The 20,028-nt window shown below is 45.8% G+C and overlaps 1 protein-coding gene across 6 annotated transcripts in view; it reads right to left on the bottom strand.

Moving 5' to 3' along the window:
• The window catches only part of NBR1 (NBR1 autophagy cargo receptor), an 80,067-nt gene that overhangs the window by 56,439 nt on the left and 3,600 nt on the right, over positions 1–20,028 (bottom strand). For all 6 annotated transcript variants that reach the window (XM_088480747.1, XM_088480742.1, XM_088480745.1 and 3 more), the window contains 4 exons: positions 17,210–17,272; positions 16,289–16,307; positions 4,546–4,568; positions 443–637 (listed from right to left, as the gene is read on the bottom strand). In XM_088480747.1, coding sequence (XP_088336873.1) covers positions 443–637; positions 4,546–4,568; positions 16,289–16,307; positions 17,210–17,272 — 300 coding nt within the window. The remainder of the gene's footprint in view (positions 1–442; positions 638–4,545; positions 4,569–16,288; positions 16,308–17,209; positions 17,273–20,028) is intronic.

Here is a 20,028-nt window from a genome sequence, read left to right as displayed (position 1 = left end):
CGTGTCCATCGGCAAGTGTGTATGGGCAGTCTTTTGACCGCCCGTACACATGCAGCAGAGGCCGCGGGGAGGGGGACGAGACACTTCCCCCGGCCAGAAGCAGATAATGGTCGTTCAGTGTATGAACGACCATCATCTACAGATATATCTGCAGTGTGTACCCACCTTAAGAGCCATATAAATAACTGTTAATTAAGAAAAAGAAAGTATATTTTTATAGACAACATCTGTCATTGCAGTTGAGTAGAGGAAATAACCTATGCTATTTTCTTTTTTGTTGGCTGAACCTTTCAACCCAAATAATGTTGTGAAGTGCAGCAAATAAATAGGTGAGTGCATCCTAATTTTAATATATGCTGCTTATGTTTATAAATGAGCCTACTACATGCAGTAAAAATATATTAAAACACAATGAAATTATGCCCCAATACTGTATAATTACCGTTGTGGGTGGCGAGGTCTCTTCCTGCCTAGGTGACCTAGCAACCAAGAATTGATGTGTCAGGGATCTTGTGTCAACCTTAATTGCATTGGTCACTCCAGTTTCCAAGAACTGGTGGTTTCTAGGTGTTTGGTGAAGTTGCTGCTGCTTTTCAAAGACATTCATTTGCAGGATTCCCCCCTGCTTTACTGCAATCTAAGAATATTAGAAATGTTTAGTGTGCAACATGCATCAAGTCAACAAGTTAGTTGCCAATAGTCCTAAATTTATCATGATACGTGCATTTATTACTTTTTTAATGCTGAACTGTAGCTGTATCATCCATGAAGAAGGAATGCAAATGCAATGGATTATTCTCACTTTATAGATATGTCCAAATATGAGACACTGTCACAAAATAGGAACCCTAAAGCGTTTCTTCCAGTCGCCAGGGTAGATTTGATCAAACAACCCTCCTTCAAGCTATGCCTCCAGAAATAGACTTTTTACATTGATTTTATAGACGCTTCTTGGGACATCTATATTGGCTTATACAGAAAGTAAAGAGCAAGCAGAGGTACCAGGTGCAGCAGGTACGCAAGTCATTAATACTCTGCGCCCTTGATACTGGGTGTAATTGATGCACAAGCCACCACTGCTCAACCCACAATATACGTTGTAACAGGTGCGACTTAAGACTAAACCATTTCCTGTGGTTAACTCACTGTGGGGTTGATTTATTAAATCTTGGAGAGCGATAAAGGACCAACCGATCAGCTCTTAACTGTAATTTTACAGGATGTATTTGAAAAATGACAGTTTGGAGCTGACTGGTTGGTACTTTATTGCTCTTCAAGCTTTGATTAATCTCCCCCACATATCTTGATAGGCAAAGGGTGAGGGTCACTGGGGGGAGATGTATCAAGCTTTGGAGAGAGATAAAGTGGGAAATGTACCCAAATCAACCAATCAGCTTATAACTGTCATTTATCTAGTACAGTATTTGAAATGGCTGCTTGGAAACAGCAAGAGTGAGATATATACTAATCGTGTAAGGTGAATGACAGGGAGCAGTCAAAAATTACACCAAGGCAGCAGACCAGAGGAGGTCATGAGGGAGAGGATGTTGACAAAAAGAGGAGTGAAGGGCTCTTGGATAGGAAGGGGGAACACACAACAATTCGTTCAGTTTTAGACATGTTTATATTGAGGAACTGCTGAAACATCCAGGGTGGGATTGCAGAAGATAGGAAGAGACATGAGTGAGGAAAAAGGCAGAAAGGTCAGGGGAGGATGGGAATATGAGTATCAGTGTAACAGTGGCATGGGAAAGTGAATAAGATGAGGTTTCCAAGGAAGGAGGTGAAAAGGGAGAAAAGGAGGGGCCCAAGGACGGAAGTTAAGATGGTAGAGTCCAGAGAGGAGGAGAATAAGGCCACGTCAAAAGATTCAAGGTTGCTCTTGGTGAGAGTGATCTTGGCAGAGGGAGGAGGGGCTGAAGGAGAGAAGAAGATAGTCAGAGAGAAGAAAGGGGAAGTTAGTGAAGTATGAGTTAACGCAGCAGTAGGATAAGACTAGGTCAAGTATGTGACCACAGAAGTGGGAGGGGTCCATTGGGTGAGATCAAAAGACGAGAGTGAAATTAGTTTAACAGTGGCTTCCAGGCGGGAATATGTTCAGTATCATGGCGTAGGGGATGCCAGCGCCTAGAATACCGGCGCCGGGATCCCGAAGGTAAGTCGGTTTAGGGTGCAACGAGGGGGAGGTTATATTTAGGCAGAAGGGGGGGGGGGGTTTGAGGTTAGGTTCAGGTTAACCGGGAGGGAGGGTTAGAATGCCTGCATCCCTTACCCATCCCTGTCAAGTGCTATACTAAACAACTATTATCAGTGATGGAAGGTCAAGGGAGCTGAAGTGTGACAACACGCCGGATAAGTTATCTAGGTAGTGGTAGGTGGGGCTAGGGGGGGATGGTAGATTGCCACACAAAGATGAATTGGGTAGAAAAGACTGATTGAATGAACCTGTAAGCAGGAGAAAGGAAGAGGACTCAGCGGGTAGGACGCAGAAGGTGCAGCGAAGGAAGAGAACTCCCATATCAGCCCCTTGCTGGTATTGTGTCTACAATGCACAAAAGTCTATTAACACACAGTCCAGTCATTATACCAGCACAATGTATGTAGTATGGTGCTTAACATCAGGCTTGAATATAACATATTTGTTGATAATGCCAATAGCATAGTGGGAATTGATCAATTTAATTAATATTTATTCCAATTTAAAAAAAAAATTGTTCCTAATAGTATACAAGATCTCTCAAGTCCCACCATGTTGTGGTAAGGGTCACCCATACATGGAAACCAGGGCTGCTAGCTGTTGTCCAGGTTCTCACTGTGCAGACTTTTGCCAACATCATCACAACAATTAGAGATTTTTTTTCAACAACAAATGGGATTGCAGGGTTAGTGGCATTACTGGCCTTTGTTGTGCTATAGGGCAATACCATAGAAGAGTATTCCCAGCACGTCCCCACATATGGGACAATTTAAGCCTGGTCTTCCACCAAAAGTCTGTTATAATATATAATTGAATTTGTTGAAATTTAATGGAGGAGGTGGACTTACAAGAGTTATCTAGCACAGTTTCCCAGTCCGTATTATGTTAAGTTCTCGCCTTTGTCTCTAATATTTAACGAAGCCTCATTCAGCTCTTCTAACAGATAGGAATACATATAAGAAATATGTTTTCTGGAACTCAAAGTTCCTGGAGATGCAATAAGGTGCAGGTCTTAGTACCTGAAGTACTCTAAATGGGATCAGATTGTTGGCTATAAGGATGGGCCTAAGTGTGAAGACATCGTGGTCCAAAAATCCATGGGTTGTTACTGGTTGATCCAGACAGAACAGTAAAGGTAATCCATAGGGAGCAATTGGTAGACGTGTGAAGAGGCTTGATACACTGCATTGTATCAGAATGGCAAGCACATAGAATTCAAGAGGTGTAGTCAGCAGGCAAGAGCATTGGTCAGATCATTAGTGGCAACATATATGACAGAGTAGCAGATAAGAAGAAATCCAAGAAAAGTGGTCAAAGCAAGGTCGAGACAAGAGAGAGCAGTCTGGAACACAGCTTAGGAATACAAGGAACACTTGCAATAATCAAGCACCAAGGGCTGGTTTCCTTAAATAGTTTGAGAGTGGGTGACATCACAGAAAGATTTGTGGGCAGAGTTTTCAACGTGTCGTGATCCATACCGGAAGGTGAGCCGCTAAAATCATGTCATCAACACTGGGAAGTTTATCTTGGGAGTGTCGATATCTGTGGCTGCAAAGGTGTTGTTTAACACCCCTGCCTGTGGCACTGGGAAGGGGAAGCAGTAGGGGGTCGCAGTAATAAGGATGTCCTCTTCAACAACTCAGGTTGCCAGTATTAAAGCAACACCTGAGGCTGAAGACAGAAGTGGAATGAGAATGTCATATGGAAGGAGTGCACTGCACTAAATGCTAAAGGGACTCATTTATCATCGAGTTTCATCATTCACAACGAGTGATGAAACTTGTTGCATATGATAATGGTTTTCCAGCCAATCAGCTCCCAACTGTCATCTGTTTGAAAAATTACAATTCAGTGATTATTGGCTGGAGCATAATATATCATACGCAACGAGTTTTATCACTTGTTGTGAATGATAAAACTCGTTGATAAATGAGGCCCTAAGTTATTAGGGATAACTGAGGCTGTCCCTCCAAAGAAACACCAGCAAGGTCACCATAGGGGACAGTTGAGGCTGTGTTGTATTAGAAGTGATACCACAAAATAAAACTAGAAACTAAAGCCCTGTATTCACCTCCAATGCAGGCACTTGAACAAAATATAAAAAAAACAAGGTAGGGCGTTCCCTGCCTGATAGGAATAAAGAATAATCACGTGTATGTGTACCCTTAATGCTGAAGGAAAAATACTTTGGCTATGAATGTGGAAGGTAATTCACATGCCTCAAGTTCACCCAAAGCCAACATCCTATATCAGCATGCAAGTAAAAACAATACGGGCCTATTACATAGGTGAAGCCTTGGTGCATTGGAGCTGTGAACTATTTTACCAAATCTTCAGTGTGTCATTACCTTTAATGCTTCCTCATATTCATCTGTAAATAAACAAGAGAAGATTGATTACAGTTCCATAAATCATAATGCCCATCCAGATCTAATGTTACAGCATCAAAAATAGATTAGAAACAGAACAAACATGTAGATAAGAAGTCATGCGACCTCACCCGTGTTTATCATTTCACCCAGGTTCAAGTGGACCTACCTCCTGGCAGAGTTCAAAATGCATTTGCCTTGTTTGCCAATCTCTCATTCCATATGATGCTAAATATTTAAGATTTTGTAGCTCTGACACAAAATAATAATTACTTTTGGATTTATCCATCAAGCTGCAATTTTTAAAAATTTACAAAATGCGCCAATCTCTGCCTTCAATACAATTGCCGCTTTAATTCCTTTCACCAAAATCAGACTCGGTTTGATGAATAAACCACTCAGTATCTGACAGAGGCCAGTTAAAACCGCTTCACAGTGACATCAAGCTATTCTCTATGTCAGGAAAGGATTCTGCTCTCTATCACAAGAAAATTGGCATGGTAGAATACTAAAACAAAAATGGCAGCTGCTCAATCAATCCAGCAGTACTAATCAGGTGCATGAAAGGGAGGGGTCACACTAAGTAGAAAAAGGAGGGGGATTTAACCCCCTATTGTACCTCAGCACACTGAATAATACCTGCAACAATATATGAAGACTATATGGTCATAGAAATTCAGAGATATTAGTTGCATGCATTTGCAAATACATGGGAGGCTGCTGGGCCACGTCACGGCTTCTCTGTTACCAGCAGTCCCTAACACTAAGGGGTTCACGTCCGGGGCGCAGTGCACCCCAAAGAAACGTCCAGCCCAGGACCCCCCCAGGGCATCACACGAAAATGGAAAAAGAGTGACAGTGCAGTGTAAAGTATAGCTGTGTGTGAGTAATCATTAAGTGTGGAATGAGAGGTTAAAATATATGTGAAAAAATACATGAATAATAAACAAACATAAAAGGTGATGTGAAAAGCAACTATGTGTATTAAGTGGTGATGCCCTGAGGAGGCCCAGTCAGACCAGTCCCGGAGGCCCTACGCCCAAACGCTCACCCCAAATGTAAAATATACCAATTAAAAGGCCTCATGATAAAGGCACATATATAATTTTGTCAAATGTAAGGCCTCATGATAAAGGCACATACATAAATGCATCCAAATTGAGAGCCAGCTTACCTGGGAGTCACCCCTGGGAACTCCAACTAGCACTACTAGAACCAGCATGCCCTACAGCTGGTAAGCTGGCTCTCAATTTGGATGCATTTATGTATGTGCCTTTATCATGAGGCCTTACATTTGACAAAATTATATATGTGCCTTTATCATGAGGCCTTATAATTGGTATATTTTACATTTGGGGTGAGCGTTTGGGTGTAGGGCCCCCGGGACTGGTCTGGCTTGGCCTCCTCAGGGCATCACCACTTAATACACATAGTTGCTTTTCACATCACCTTTTATGTTTGTTTATTATTCATGTATTTTTTCACATATATTTTAACCTCTCATTCCACACTTAATGATTACTCACACACAGCTATACTTTACACTGCACTGTCACTCTTTTTCCATTTTCGTGTGATGCCCTGGGGGGATCCTGGGCTGGACATTTTTTTGGGGTGCACTGCGCCCCGGACGTGAACCCCTTAGTGTTAGGGACTGCTGGTAACAGAGAAGCCGTGACGTGGCCCAGCAGCCTCCCATGTATTTGCAAATGCATGCAACTAATATCTCTGAATTTCTATGACCATATAGTCTTCATATATTGTTGCAGGTATTATTCAGTGTGCTGAGGTACAATAGGGGGTTAAATCCCACTCCTTTTTCTACTTAGTGTGACCCCTCCCTTTCATGCACCTGTTTAGTACTGCTGGATTGATTGAGCAGCTGCCATTTTTGTTTGTTTGTTATGAGTTGCATGAAGGAGCCAGCATTAGTAGGGCATGCTGGTTCTAGTAGTGCTAGTTTGAGTTCCCAGGGGTGACTCCCAGGTAAGCTGGCTCTCAATTTGGATGCATTTATGTATGTGCCTTTATCATGAGGCCTTACATTTGACAAAATTATATATGTGCCTTTATCATGAGGCCTTATAATTGGTATATTTTACATTTGGGGTGAGCGTTTGGGCGTAGGGCCCCCGGGACTGGTCTGGCTGGGCCTCCTCAGGGCATCACCACTTAATACACATAGTTGCTTTTCACATCACCTTTTATGTTTGTTTATTATTCATGTATTTTTTCACATATTTTAACCTCTCATTCCACACTTAATGATTACTCACACACAGCTATACTTTACACTGCACTGTCACTCTTTTTCCATTTTCGTGTGATGCCCTGGGGGGGTCCTGGGCTGGATGTTTTTTTGGGGTGCACTGCGCCCTGGACGTGAACCCCTTAGTGTTAGGGACTGCTGGTAACAGAGAAGCTGTGACGTGGCCCAGCAGCCTCCCATGTATTTGCAAATGCATGCAACTAATATCTCTGAATTTCTATGACCATATAGTCTTCATATATTGTTGCAGGTATTATTCAGTGTGCTGAGGTACAATAGGGGGTTAAATCCCCCTCCTTTTTCTACTCATGGTAGAATACTAGCCTGGTGTGATTTGTGTATATTACATACACTATGTGCACAGACACAAGGGCGCAATTGAAGCTGCAGCATCAGCCACTATGTGAAAAAGCCATAATATTTAAGCTATAGAGTCACAAAATTCTGCAGAGCTGCACAGTGGGAGGACTTGTAGCTGCAATGAAGCGAATTCAGTTTGCAATACAAGTAACTTACTTGCAATTCATACTGCACAAGAAGGTTGACTGACAGGTTTCTTCTCCCAGTAATCCTAATCTCTCCCAGCACACAAGTGTTGTACAGCTATCATATCCCTTATAGTAATGTGTGCTGTACAAGCAGAACCAGCAGCACAGTGTGCCAGTGAGCTCAAGTCATCAGCTCATACAGTTAATCAGGCTACATGAACTTAATTTTTGATATAGGAGACCCTCACACTGCAGTGTTCCAGCATCAGTTTGACTGAAAAATTATAGTATTTCTCTTGTCTATTAACATTTAACTCCTGGGGGTATATTTACTAAAGAGCGGGTTTTTAGAAGTGGAGTTGTTGCCCATAGCAACCAATCAGATTCTACTTATTTATCTAGCACCTTCTAGAAGATAATAGCTAGAATCTGATTAGTTACTTTGGGCAACAACTTCACTTCTAAAAACCCACAATTTAGTAAATACCCCCCTGCTGTCTACATATTCGCTGCTAACCACTCCCATGTGCACAGAAGGAGTTGCTTGAGCCAAAATACTTTGCACTGCAGTTAACATTCTAATGATATGATTGGCAATAGGTTATTCTAGCAATGTCCACTACATTTCATACTATGTATGTATGTATGTATGTATGTATGTATGTATGTATGTATGTATGTACACAGTTTTGAATAACAAATATAATAACATTTTGTATTATATATCAATATAACCAATATAATACTTTAGGTTAATCCAATTAGGGTCAGTATAGATAGCTTGCTACATTCATTTATTCTTATAAATGGAATGATAATCAGCAATTATGTTTAATAACTAACCTGCACACTACATTTACTGATTACCTTACACAGGAGGCCAACTGCCATTACAATTTTCTTTTCTAACCAAACTATGAGCCTGATTCAGCAAGGATTGCAATTGCAAAGCTGCACGCAGGCTATAGATATATGATGTATGCACGCAGGCAGCTTTGCAATTGCAATCCTTGCAATAATGCAAATGCAGCAGGTGTATGACACCCCCTGCTGGATTTTCAATCCCATCATTGTGCCGGAGGTCGCAGGCTGGGATCACCATCGCGCCCATCGGTGGTTGAAAGTCACGATGGTGGATGGTCAGACAGCTGAGTAAGCCTCAGCTTACTCATGCTGGCGGCTTGTGAGCGGGGAAGACTGCGTACGTCCACGTAGTCTCTGGGCTGGCCACTCCCGGAAAACGCCTAAATGCCTATGCCTGTCAATTAGGCAGAAGCATTCAAGGGCTTGCGTGCGTTTGAGCAGGACCCATTCTGTACACTCGCAGAATGGGTCCCGCGCACACGCAGATTCCTGATAATCTTGAATCTGCGTTCAGCAGTGCACACTGAATCAAGCCCTACGTGATCAGATTTTAGTCATTAAAAATGACTGCCAACTTAAAGAACAAGTAATGCCATTATTTAAAATGACTGGATACAAAAGGCTGTGTATTACCAAGCTCAAACATGTACAGTAAAGTGTTTCTAATTAGGTCCATAATGAGGGCTTTCACTCCTCTGCCATCTTGGCAGGGAGCTGCACTTCTGACTAAACAGGCCAGTGTATGAGTGACCACTGCTGTGAGATGCACTGAATGCATCGGGTGTGGATTAACAGATAGACAGTAAAAAGGCTGTTAGTGTCTAGATCAGCGGCGTTCAACTAGTGTGCCACGGCGTCGGGAGGGCTTCCAGTCAGATTAAGTACTGCAGTACGGACTGGGCAGCGCTGCCGCTGAGCACTTCTGGGAAGCCCAGGCACGCATGGGCCGTGACTTCTGTAGACGCAGCGGCGTGACATCGTAAGTCACGCCAATCCGCTCAGCCAGCCCACCTGTTTCACCAGCCGGCCCATCCACCCACTCCACTAGCCAGCCTGCTGAGCGGACAGCTCTGCACTGTGTCAGCCGATGAGGGACAGGTAGGTGCCAAAAAAAATGATATTTAGTCTTAATGTGGGAGCCAGTGTGAATTGTAGTTTTTTTGTGGGGAGCTATGTGGTTTATATTTATTCTGTATGTCCAGCCAATGTTATTTTTTTCTGTGAGGGCTAATGTAGGTGTTTTATTCCTGTGGGGGCCAATGTACAGCCATGGCCATAGGTTTTGAGAATGACAAGTATTGGTTTTCACAAAGTTTGCTACTTCAGTGTTTTTAGATCTTTTTGTCAGATGTTACTATGGTATACTGAAGTAAAATTACAAGCATTTCATAAGTGTCAAAGGCTTTTATTGACAATTACATTAAGTTTATGCAAATAATATGAGATATGGTAAGAACTTACCCTTGTTATCTCTATTTCTACGAAGTCCATAGGGTTCCACAGGATACCTTGGGGGTATAGGTGTGACGTCAGTCGCAGGGCACCAAAGAGTTAAGCTTTCAGCCTCCCAGGATGCACTAGGTCCCCCTCCTATACCCCGCCCCCGGGCCAAGGCACCTCAGTTAGTTACCAAGCCATAGGCCGGAGGAGGAGAAGGAAGAGAGAGAACAAAGATCTGGACACATACAAGAATCACATTCTCACCAGAGGGAGACGGAAAACCGGTGACCAGAGCAAAGCCCATCTGCAGCACAGGTGCGACAGGGCGGGAGTCCTGTGGAACCCTATGGACTTCGTAGAAATAGAGATAACAAGGGTAAGTTCTTACCATATCTCATATTTTCTACTTCAGGGTCCATAGGGTATCCACAGGATACCTTGGGGATGTCCCAAAGCAGTATCCTTTAAGGGTGGGGACGCTCCTGTGCAGAAAGGAGAATCCGCCGCCCGAAGGAAGCATCCTGAGAGGCGAAGGTGTCAAACCTGTAATACCTCACGAAGGTATGGACAGAAGACCACGTAGCAGCCTTGCAGATCTGAACTGCCGAGGCACCACGTCGAGCTGCCCACGAAGGACCCACAGACCTAGTGGAATGAGCCTTCAGAGAAGGAGGGACCGGTAGGCCTTCATGAAGATAAGCTTCAGAAATAGCCATACGGATCCAGGCTGCCAAAGTTTGCTTTGAAGCAGGCCAACCCTTTTTACGGAAGCCAAAGAGGACAAACAAAGCGTCCGACTTCCTAAACGAAGAAGTGCGGTCAACATAAGTCCTTAAGGCCCGCACAACATCCAAAGAGGCCTCACCCACGGAAAGACCCGGTGAGTTAAAGGCCGAAACAACTATTTCCTCGTTAACATGAAACTGGGAAACAACTTTGGGAAGAAACTCGGGCCGAGTGCGGAGCACTGCCCTGTTCCCATAAAAAACCAAGAAAGGGGGTCTACAAGAAAGAGCCCCTAACTCAGAAACACGTCTGGCCGAAGCAATGGCCAGAAGGAAAACAGTCTTAGCTGTTAGCCATTTAAGATCCACTGAGCCCAGTGGTTCAAACGGCGGTCCTTGGAGAGCCCTCAGGACCACAGCCAAATCCCAAGGCGCCACAGGTGGAACAAAGGGCGGCTGAATGCGGAGAACACCCTGCATAAAGGTGCGCACATCCGGGATTGTAGCAATCCTACGGTGAAACCAGACAGATAGGGCCGAAACCTGTACCTTCAAAGAAGCAAGGCGAAGCCCATGATCTAGTCCCGCTTGCAGGAAGGCGAGAATCCGAGACAGACGAAACTCCCGCGGTGCATAACCTCTCGGTCGACACCACTGGAAGAACGTATGCCACACGCGATGGTATATCCTCGCGGAAGACGGTTTCCGAGCTCGTAACATGGTACGCACCACAGAGCTGGAAAACCCCCGGGACCTCAGCATGGCCGTCTCAACAGCCACACCGTCAAAGACAGCCGAGTCAGGTCCGGGTGAAGGCAAGGACCCTGAGACAGAAGGTCCGGTCGTAGCGGCAACCGCAGAGGAATGTCCACGGACAGACCCTGAAGGTCTGAGAACCAGTGCCGTCTGGGCCACGCGGGAGCTATCAACAGGAGCGTCCCTCCTTCCTGTTTGAATTTCCGGATTACCCGTGGAAGAAGGGAGACCGGAGGGAACAGGTATGCGAACCGGAACGTCCACCGGACGGACAGAGCATCCACCAGAGACGCCCCTTCGTCTCTTGTGCGAGACCCGTACACCGGCAACTTGTTGTTGTGCCGGGACGCCATGAGGTCGATTTCTGGAAGACCCCACCTGTCCACCAGTAGTTGAAAAACGTCCGGGTGCAGGGACCATTCCCCCGGATGAACGTCCTGGCGACTTAGAAAGTCCGCCTCCCAATTTAGCACTCCCGGGATGAAGACCGCTGATATGGCCGGAAGATTGCGCTCCGCCCAAACCAGGATCCGAGAGACCTCTACGAGAGCCGCCCGACTGCGAGTTCCTCCTTGCCTGTTTATGTAGGCCACGGTGGTAGCGTTGTCCGACTGGACCTGCACCGGGCGACCCTGGAGAAACCGCTGTGCCTGCTGGAGAGCATTGAAGACCGCACGGAGTTCCAAGATATTTATTGGAAGCTCCGCTACTGTCGGCGTCCACCTGCCCTGGAACAAGTGTGGACCCGAAACTGCTCCCCAGCCCCGAAGACTGGCGTCCGTTGTCAACAGGACCCAATTTGGAACCCAGAACGGACGTCCCTTGTTGAGGTGGGTCGTCTGTAACCACCACGCAAGGGACAGGCGAACCTCCTGGGTGAGCACAATCGTCTGGGACTTCAAAGACTGAGTCAGCCCGTTCCACTTGGACAGGATCAGGTGCTGCAGAGGTCTGGAGTGAAACTGGGCGTATTCCACCATGTCGAACACCGACACCATGGAGCCCAGTAACCTCATCGCCGAGTGTAAGGACACCCGGCGGCTGTGCAGGCAACTGCGCACCCTTGACTGTAAAGCAGAGATCTTGTCCTCCGTCACGAAGATCCTTTGCTGTCCCGAGTCCAATAAGGCTCCAAGATGCAGAATCCTCCGAGACGGGATTAGAGTGGACTTCTGCCAGTTGATTAGCCAGCCGTGCCGTTGCAGCAGTGCAATGGTCAGGTCCAAGTGGCGTAACAGGAGCTCTGGAGATCCTGCCACCAATAACAGGTCGTCCAAATACGGCAACATGCGGACTCCCTGCAGCCGCAGAGAAGCCGCCATGACCGCCATCACCTTGGTGAAAACACGTGGTGCTGTTGCCAGGCCAAAAGGTAACGCCCGAAACTGGAAGTGGTCGCTGCGGATTGCAAACCTGAGGAACTGTTGATGGCGCCAAAGAATAGGGACATGCAGGTAAGCGTCCTGTATGTCCAATGACACCAAGTAGTCCCCAGGTTCCAGCGCCAGAATGATGGACCGTAGGGTCTCCATCCGAAACTTCGGGACCCGCAAAGACTTGTTGAGTGCTTTGAGGTTGAGAATCGGACGATATGACCCATTGGGTTTCTGTACCAAAAATAGATTTGAATAGAAACCCTGGCCCCTCTGGGAGAATGGAACCGCCACTATAACTCCAGCCTGGAGCATAGTGTGCAATACCTTCCGCAGCTCCGTAGCCTTGTTCCGGTCTGATGGGAGACCCGTGGTGAAGAAGCGAGCCGGGGGTCTGTGCCGGAAGGAGAGGGCGTATCCGTGGGAAACCACCTCCAGAACCCAAGTGTCTGTCGTAGTGGTCGACCAACACTGGGCGAACTGTAGCAGGCGGCCTCCCACCCTGGGATCCCCCAAAGGGAGGCCCGGACCGTCAGGCCGCAGGCTTGTCATCTGGCTTGGGGGCCGGACGTCTGGTACTCCATGCCTGCTTCCGGGGCTTGACCGATTTCTTAGGGCCAGCCTGTCGAGGAAACGACTGTGGTTTGGGCCTGCCCTGGGCCCTAGATGACCGAAAGGACGATGGTCCCGAACCAGAAGGAGCAGCGGCCGACGGGAGACAAGCAGATTTGGCTGCCGCCAGCGTGGCCACAATCTTATCCAGATCCGGACCGAAGAGAACTTCTCCGGTAAACGGCAACGCTTCCAGACCTTTCTTGGAATCTGCGTCCGCCTTCCAGGATCGCAGCCACAAGGTGCGACGAGCAGCTACCGCTGCTGAAGAAATTCTAGACACCAGAGTACTAATGTCTAGAGCCGCCTCGTTGATGTAGGTGGCCGAATCACGGAGATTGCCAATCAACTCCGCCTGTTCGGCCGGACAGTCAGATTCAAAAGAAGCCTCTAATGAATCCGCCCAGCGCTCCATCGCTCTGGCAACCCAGCAAATGGCCATAGCCGGCCGTGCTGCCCCCCCTGCAAGGGAATAAGCGGACTTCAGGCAGATTTCTACCTTGCGGTCCGTAGCATCCTTAAGGGAGGACATGGATGGCATCGGCAATGTGGCACTACGGACAAGACGGGTCACGTGAGAATCCACCTGTGGAGGGGATTCCCACTTAGCAAAATAATTATCCGCGAATGGATAAGCCACCGCCAGGCGTCTCTGCGGCTGGTATCTTTTGCCAGGTTGTTTCCACGCCTCCTCTAAATGGTCCACCAACTGACCCGAAAGAGGAAAGACTGTGGCATCGCCCTTCACATCTTTGAAAAAGGCATACTTAGATTTAGCCGCTGGGGGAACTTCGTCCTCAATCACCAAGGCTGTGCGGACCGCCCGAATAAGTCCAGGAATATATACTTTGGACAGCATCAGCGTCCTTAGTATGGAGAGGTTCCTGATCGTAAGGATCAAGAATCTCCCCATCATCAGACGTCCCTTCGTCATCCTCATAAGGAGCGGACAGAGACGCCACCGGCCTTTTATGAGGCCGCATCACAGACTCCCCTTGCAACACATCCGACAAGTGCTGTACAGAACTCGTCAGGGAGTTAACCCACGCTGGCTCCTGAGAACCCGGGAGCGGGGAAATAGGGAGACTGTGGGGTACCACCAATTGTCGTGGGAACCCCTGCATGGGTGACGACACCACAGACTGCTGGGACAAACCCCTCGGAGTAAACGCGGGCTGCGGAGCTAACTGGCCCACTAAAGCTGTTAACGCCTGAGCGAAACAAGCCCAGGGCGGCTCCTGTACCGGTGCTGTAACCGTAATAGGCCGCGCCATGGACAAACACTGCCGGCAAAGGCCCTCCGCGCTACCCTCCCCCTCCGCTAACGGTACTTTGCACGTGGTACACTGTAGCCGGAGGGGAAAATCACTTTCAGACATGATGGCACCACGTATGTGACCTCTCTCACCAATTAAGTATTAAATAGGCGAGAGACCACCCTGCAGCACCGCACCGCAAGGGCTTTAGCAGAAGAACAGGGACAGTAATAAAGCTGACAGTTTAGAGAAGAAAAGTTACAGGCAGCAGCGCTAGCACAGTCACATACAATGCAGAGAAATAACAATTCCTGCACTAACAGCGCTGATCACTCAACTACACAGACACAGGGCCTGGTAGGACACAGCGCTGCATACACAGACCTGACCACAGCGGAGGAGAGGTATGCGGGGGGACCCAGACCACGATGCTTCCGTCCAGCGCTTCCAGCAGCGTTCACCATGCGTTCTGGAGAAGATGGCCGCCGAGGAGCAGAGAGGAGGCTGGCCTGGGGGAGGAGCGCTGCCACAGGACCAGTCGGCAGCATGCAGAGAGGGCTGTGTGCAGCGGGGGAGGCGCCGGCTGTGAGACAGGGAAGGCGCGCTCCCCTGGCATGCATTTAACCCCTGGGACGCCGCAGCGCTACCGCTCTGCTGCGGTCCGCTGTCCCAGGGGGTAGTGGAAGCGCAGGTTGGTCGCCTGGCTCCACGCTGCAGCCAGTCCCCAGGGAGCCCCCTGCCTGGGGACTTAGGACCATGTGATCAGCGGGGACCCACCGCGGGACCCCGCTGCTTACCTCTGTCCCCCTTGAATCCGGCCATGGTCCGGAGCATCTGGGGTCACCGCTAGCTGTGACCCCAGACGCCCACCAGCATCCCCGGATCAGTACCGGCGTTCTGGTACCGGCGGGGTGTAGGGAAGACAGCATGGACGTCAGGACTGACTGTCCATGCTGTTCATCCAGATGTGCAGCCACAGCTGCATGAAGAATAAGCTTCAGGGGCTCTTCTAGCCCCCACTCCAACAGGTGCACCCGACTCCGGCCGGGCACCAAACTAAACTGAGGTGCCTTGGCCCGGGGGCGGGGTATAGGAGGGGGACCTAGTGCATCCTGGGAGGCTGAAAGCTTAACTCTTTGGTGCCCTGCGACTGATGTCACACCTATACCCCCAAGGTATCCTGTGGATACCCTATGGACCCTGAAGTAGAAATTCAATATTTGCAGTGTTGACCCTTTTTTTTCTAGACATCTGCAAATCGCCCTGGCATGCTGCCACCAAATTCTGGGCCACATACTGACTGATGGCCGCCCATTCTTGCCTAATCAATGCTTGGAGTTTGTCAGAATTTGTGGGTTTTTGTTTATCCACCCGCCTCTTGAGGACTGACCACAAGTTCTCAATGGGATTAAGGTTTGGGGAGTTTCTCCCAGTCAAACTATTGACTAATATCTGGTGTCAATTTGGAAATTGCCGACCTTTTTACTGTCAATATATAGTGCGGAACCCGGATGCATCAGAGCATTCAGGTGTCACTAACTGAGGTGACTGCATTCTTCACTCCTCCACCTAAATTATTTACATGAGGACACTGTCTTAAAGATGTGAGAGGAGCTTCAGCTCTCTGTAGTGACATGGGGATGTAATTTTAACAGAGCTGCACTAGTGTCACTGAACAATATATTTTACCTTAATGGGCAATATATAAAATATTATGGAATTTAATGGTCCTTTAAAACCAACGTCTCCCTGAATTAATTAGGTTTCAGCACCTAGGGACACTATGTGACGAAACAAGCGTTCTTACCAAGAATTGGATAATCTGAAGAAGGTACAATATTGAAAAAAATATTATATTCTAACAAAGACAACAGGTAGAAAAAGCAGATAAATTGAAGAAAACATGAGTTGGATCAATAATTCCCTTGTATAAACTCACCTTGACTGTTCACAGACACCTGCAATGAGAGAAAACACAGTAATATTAAACTGTTATACATAGTAAACTGACGCGGTCATCTCAGTCTGTCCCCTAGTCTACCCCTGGCTTAGCCCCCCTCTCCATCCTCCCCCTGCCCACTCTGTCTGCTGATCTGCCCTCTGTCCTTTTTAAGTTCCAAGAAATGGATTTAGTTTATCTAGGTATTTAAATTTTGGTATTGACTGAAAACACTAACAAAAAAATAAATTAGGTTCTTCCTCAATGTCAGAAGTTCTGCAGACACCAAACAATGTCTTATCTATTTCCTGGGGGCTTGCAATGAAAGAATTTTTTTTTCACTGCAGTATTTTGTGGATTTTCTCTCATTATAGTGGTCCCCACTCTTTCCCACTCCACTGCAAAAGTTGGGAACATCATAGATTACTATGGAAGGATTTAAATGGATAAAAATGTGGGAAGGATTCAAATAGATAAGGAATGCTGTGGATGCTAATGCAGCAAAGTTTATAAACCATGTCCTTGACCTGCGTTGTTTGGTACGGTTAATAACTGTTTTCTTGTGTGCTCATTTGCTTAGGTACTTTGTAAGGCGCTGCGTAAGCCTTGTGGCGCCATATAAAGCAAGGATAATAATAATAATTACTATTGAAAGGATTGTAATGGACGACACTGAAAATGTAGGACAGCCTTGTAAAGGAAGGAATTGCTAAATAGATTGTTATATGGATGTTTCTAATTTGTTTAATAATGAGCAGTGGAACCTGGAATACACACATGTATATCAGACTCTGAACATAAGTGGCTGGAAGAATATTGCATGAACAGTGTATATGATTGTAAGTATCACATCTTGGCTAATTTTACATTTCTCCAATTTACCTCTGTGTATAGGATAAAATAGCCAAAAATAGTTCTTACCTCTTCACTATCCTCATCTACATATTTTATCTGGATGTCACTTAGATCAAAAGATACCAGAACCTGCAAATGAAGCAAAATAACAGCATATAAATCAAATGATAAATTCCAACCCAGGCCTGTATTGAAGCGAAAAGTCGGAAACTTTTTCGCCTATTGTACTTTCCGCCGCATTCGCCTGTTTGAGACGCGAATTTGCGGTATGCACATCCCCACGATTCGCCGTATTCAAATGCAGAACAGGCAAAAAATGCAAATAGGCGAATGCATAACAGCGGAAAGTACTGAATAGATTGGGGGAATCAGTTTGTACCCCAAAATAAGAAGCTCTGACACTGGGAATCATTACAGATGTGTACTATTAGCGATAATAAAAGTACTTTGCGTCCATAAGTTGTCTTAAAAGCTTTCTAGAAGCATATTTGTAAAAGTGGTGAAGAATGATCGAAAACAGTATTTTTGTGGAAAATAGATAGTCCAGTCAAATTTGGGGTACTTGAAAATGGGTGCTAGCATATTTTTGTGTCTTTAATGTGCACTTTTAAAAAAATCCATCTGCTGCAAGCACCTGGAATCCTAAAAACACCTGCCCCAGGTCCATACAGCCCCCCAAGAAACCTATTTTGCTACTTTTTATCCTTGTCCCCCCCAAACTAGCATGTCTTTTTTGGGGTGTTCTAAAGGTAACTTTTTTTTTTTATTTGTCCTTTGGTGGAGTGTCCAAAGGGTTCTGAATCAACATTTGCATCCTAATATAGAGATTTTGCACTTTTGTTCTCCTGCCATTCATTGTAGAAACTTTTCCTCCTGTTTCAGTGCATTGAGTTACTGCTTAGGCGAATTGGTCCTGGAATTTAATTTGGAGATAAGACGCAAACAGGTGAAAAGCAGCAATAGGCAAAACTTTTGCGCCGATCGCGGCTTTTCGCCTCTAATTGAATCCGGCCCCAAGCTGAAAAATATAAATTAGGTGAACCCTGGTAGCAAAAGGATAGTCACCTAAGGTTTGACCTTCTAGGAGGTGTCCCTAGACCCTGCCTGCTGCTGCGCTGCTCGTTCCCACTGCCAGATTGCATAGCAATGAACACAGGCCTAGTTGTCAGGAAAAAAGGAGAGTCCAGCAATATCTGCTACCAACTTATAACTACTGCCAACATTTTTTTTTCCCATACAGGCTTATGGGTAAATGTAATGGCCTGTGAACTGTAGACATTGGCAGGTTCCCGGCGACTCTGGCTGAGGTTTCAAGTACCAATCATAAAAGGCAAAAATCAACCTGATTTTGCCTTTTAAATGATTTCTACTTTAAAACATCGGCCAGAGTTGCTTGGAACACCTATGCCTGCAGTTTGCAGGCTATTACATTTACCCCTTAATGATGTCCACTGCAACCGGAGCATGCTTGAGTAACTGGTACAGCAGCGAGCAACACAATATGTCTAGGGACTGCAGGTAAATAATCTTAACTTATTCAACCCAAAGCTGATTTATCATTTTCAAGTTTAATGTGGTCAATTGCTTAGTCATAAATGTAAAACTGCAAGCAAATACTAAGGGGGGAAAGTAATAGCCTGTGAGATGCAGGCATTGGCGCAATTCTGGTGAGTCTGCCAGACGTTTTAAAGCTGCACACATTTAAAAAGCAAACCCAGGTTGTTTTTCACTAAATGAATGCTGCTTTCAAACATTGGGCAGACTCACTGGAATTGCGCTGATGTCTGTATCTCACACGCTAATATATTTCCCCCTAAGACTGCTTAGTGTGTAGACCCCTTTATGAATTAGTAGAAAGAATATCAGGTAGATAAGAAATATAATGAAGAATTCAGGAGCTACTGTAGTCATCTAAACTTTTGAGGAGGGAGCACACAGGTTACAGATACTGACCCTAAACCTTATACAGAAGCACGTCTAGATTTTTCTTGGAAAGATGTTATGTGTAACATCAGAACATTGGCGGGTTCCTAGTTATGCAGTTATAAAGCACAGAAACAAACATATTTTTTATGAGACTGAGACAATTGCTGTGACTCAACTATATTACGGCTATAAGCAGGTTTGAAAGTAGTCACCCGATTTCTCTGCGCAAGCTTTAATCAAACTGCACCTTGTACCTGGCCTTTGTGAACTTACAGTACAGTCACAAACCCAGCATGAGTCACAGTTCCTGTTACCAAGACAAATTTGGATATGCCTTGTAATCAAAGAGGACCCGAGTCACGCGGTAGCATTTAGCCTTGAAGCAATAACAGCACTGCAAACATAGAAACAACAATGAAACGATGACCAGAATAATGAGAACTAAGAACTGTGAACATAGTAATAGACTACATAATGATCACTATACGCTAGTTACAAGACTGCATTTGTACCAAGTTCAGCTTATTTTTAGGTATTAGGTAGGGAGAAGCCTATAACTGTCAGCAAGCAAGATAAAAATCAATTTACTTAGGCAATGTGGGAGAAGGGTGGATAGTCTTAAAGGATTACATTTTCAAGACAAAGCCTTTTCATATTTATATATTTACATTTTATAAGAATTATTTTATTATAATTCTCATCATTTTTGGCTTAACAGTTTTTACTTTTTTTGTATCATTTGTAGATTTGTTTTTACTTTCTGTAAGAACATAAATCCTGTGACCAAAACCTCTCTGCAAATAGCAGAACAGAAATACTGCATGAACTCAAAACAATACATACAATGTGCTAAATTTACTATGTGGTGCTTTTCAAAGCCGCCAGTGTGTCAACAACTGAATTTAAAGGGGCACTGATATTCAATACAGAATCAGGGGCGTTTTGTATTGAATATAACT

The sequence above is a fragment of the Taudactylus pleione genome, unplaced genomic scaffold (assembly GCF_031769625.1).
Source record: "Taudactylus pleione unplaced genomic scaffold, aTauple2 ptg000256l, whole genome shotgun sequence".
NCBI classification, from domain to species: domain Eukaryota; kingdom Metazoa; phylum Chordata; class Amphibia; order Anura; family Myobatrachidae; genus Taudactylus; species Taudactylus pleione.
This window is presented reverse-complemented; position numbering and strand designations above follow the sequence as displayed.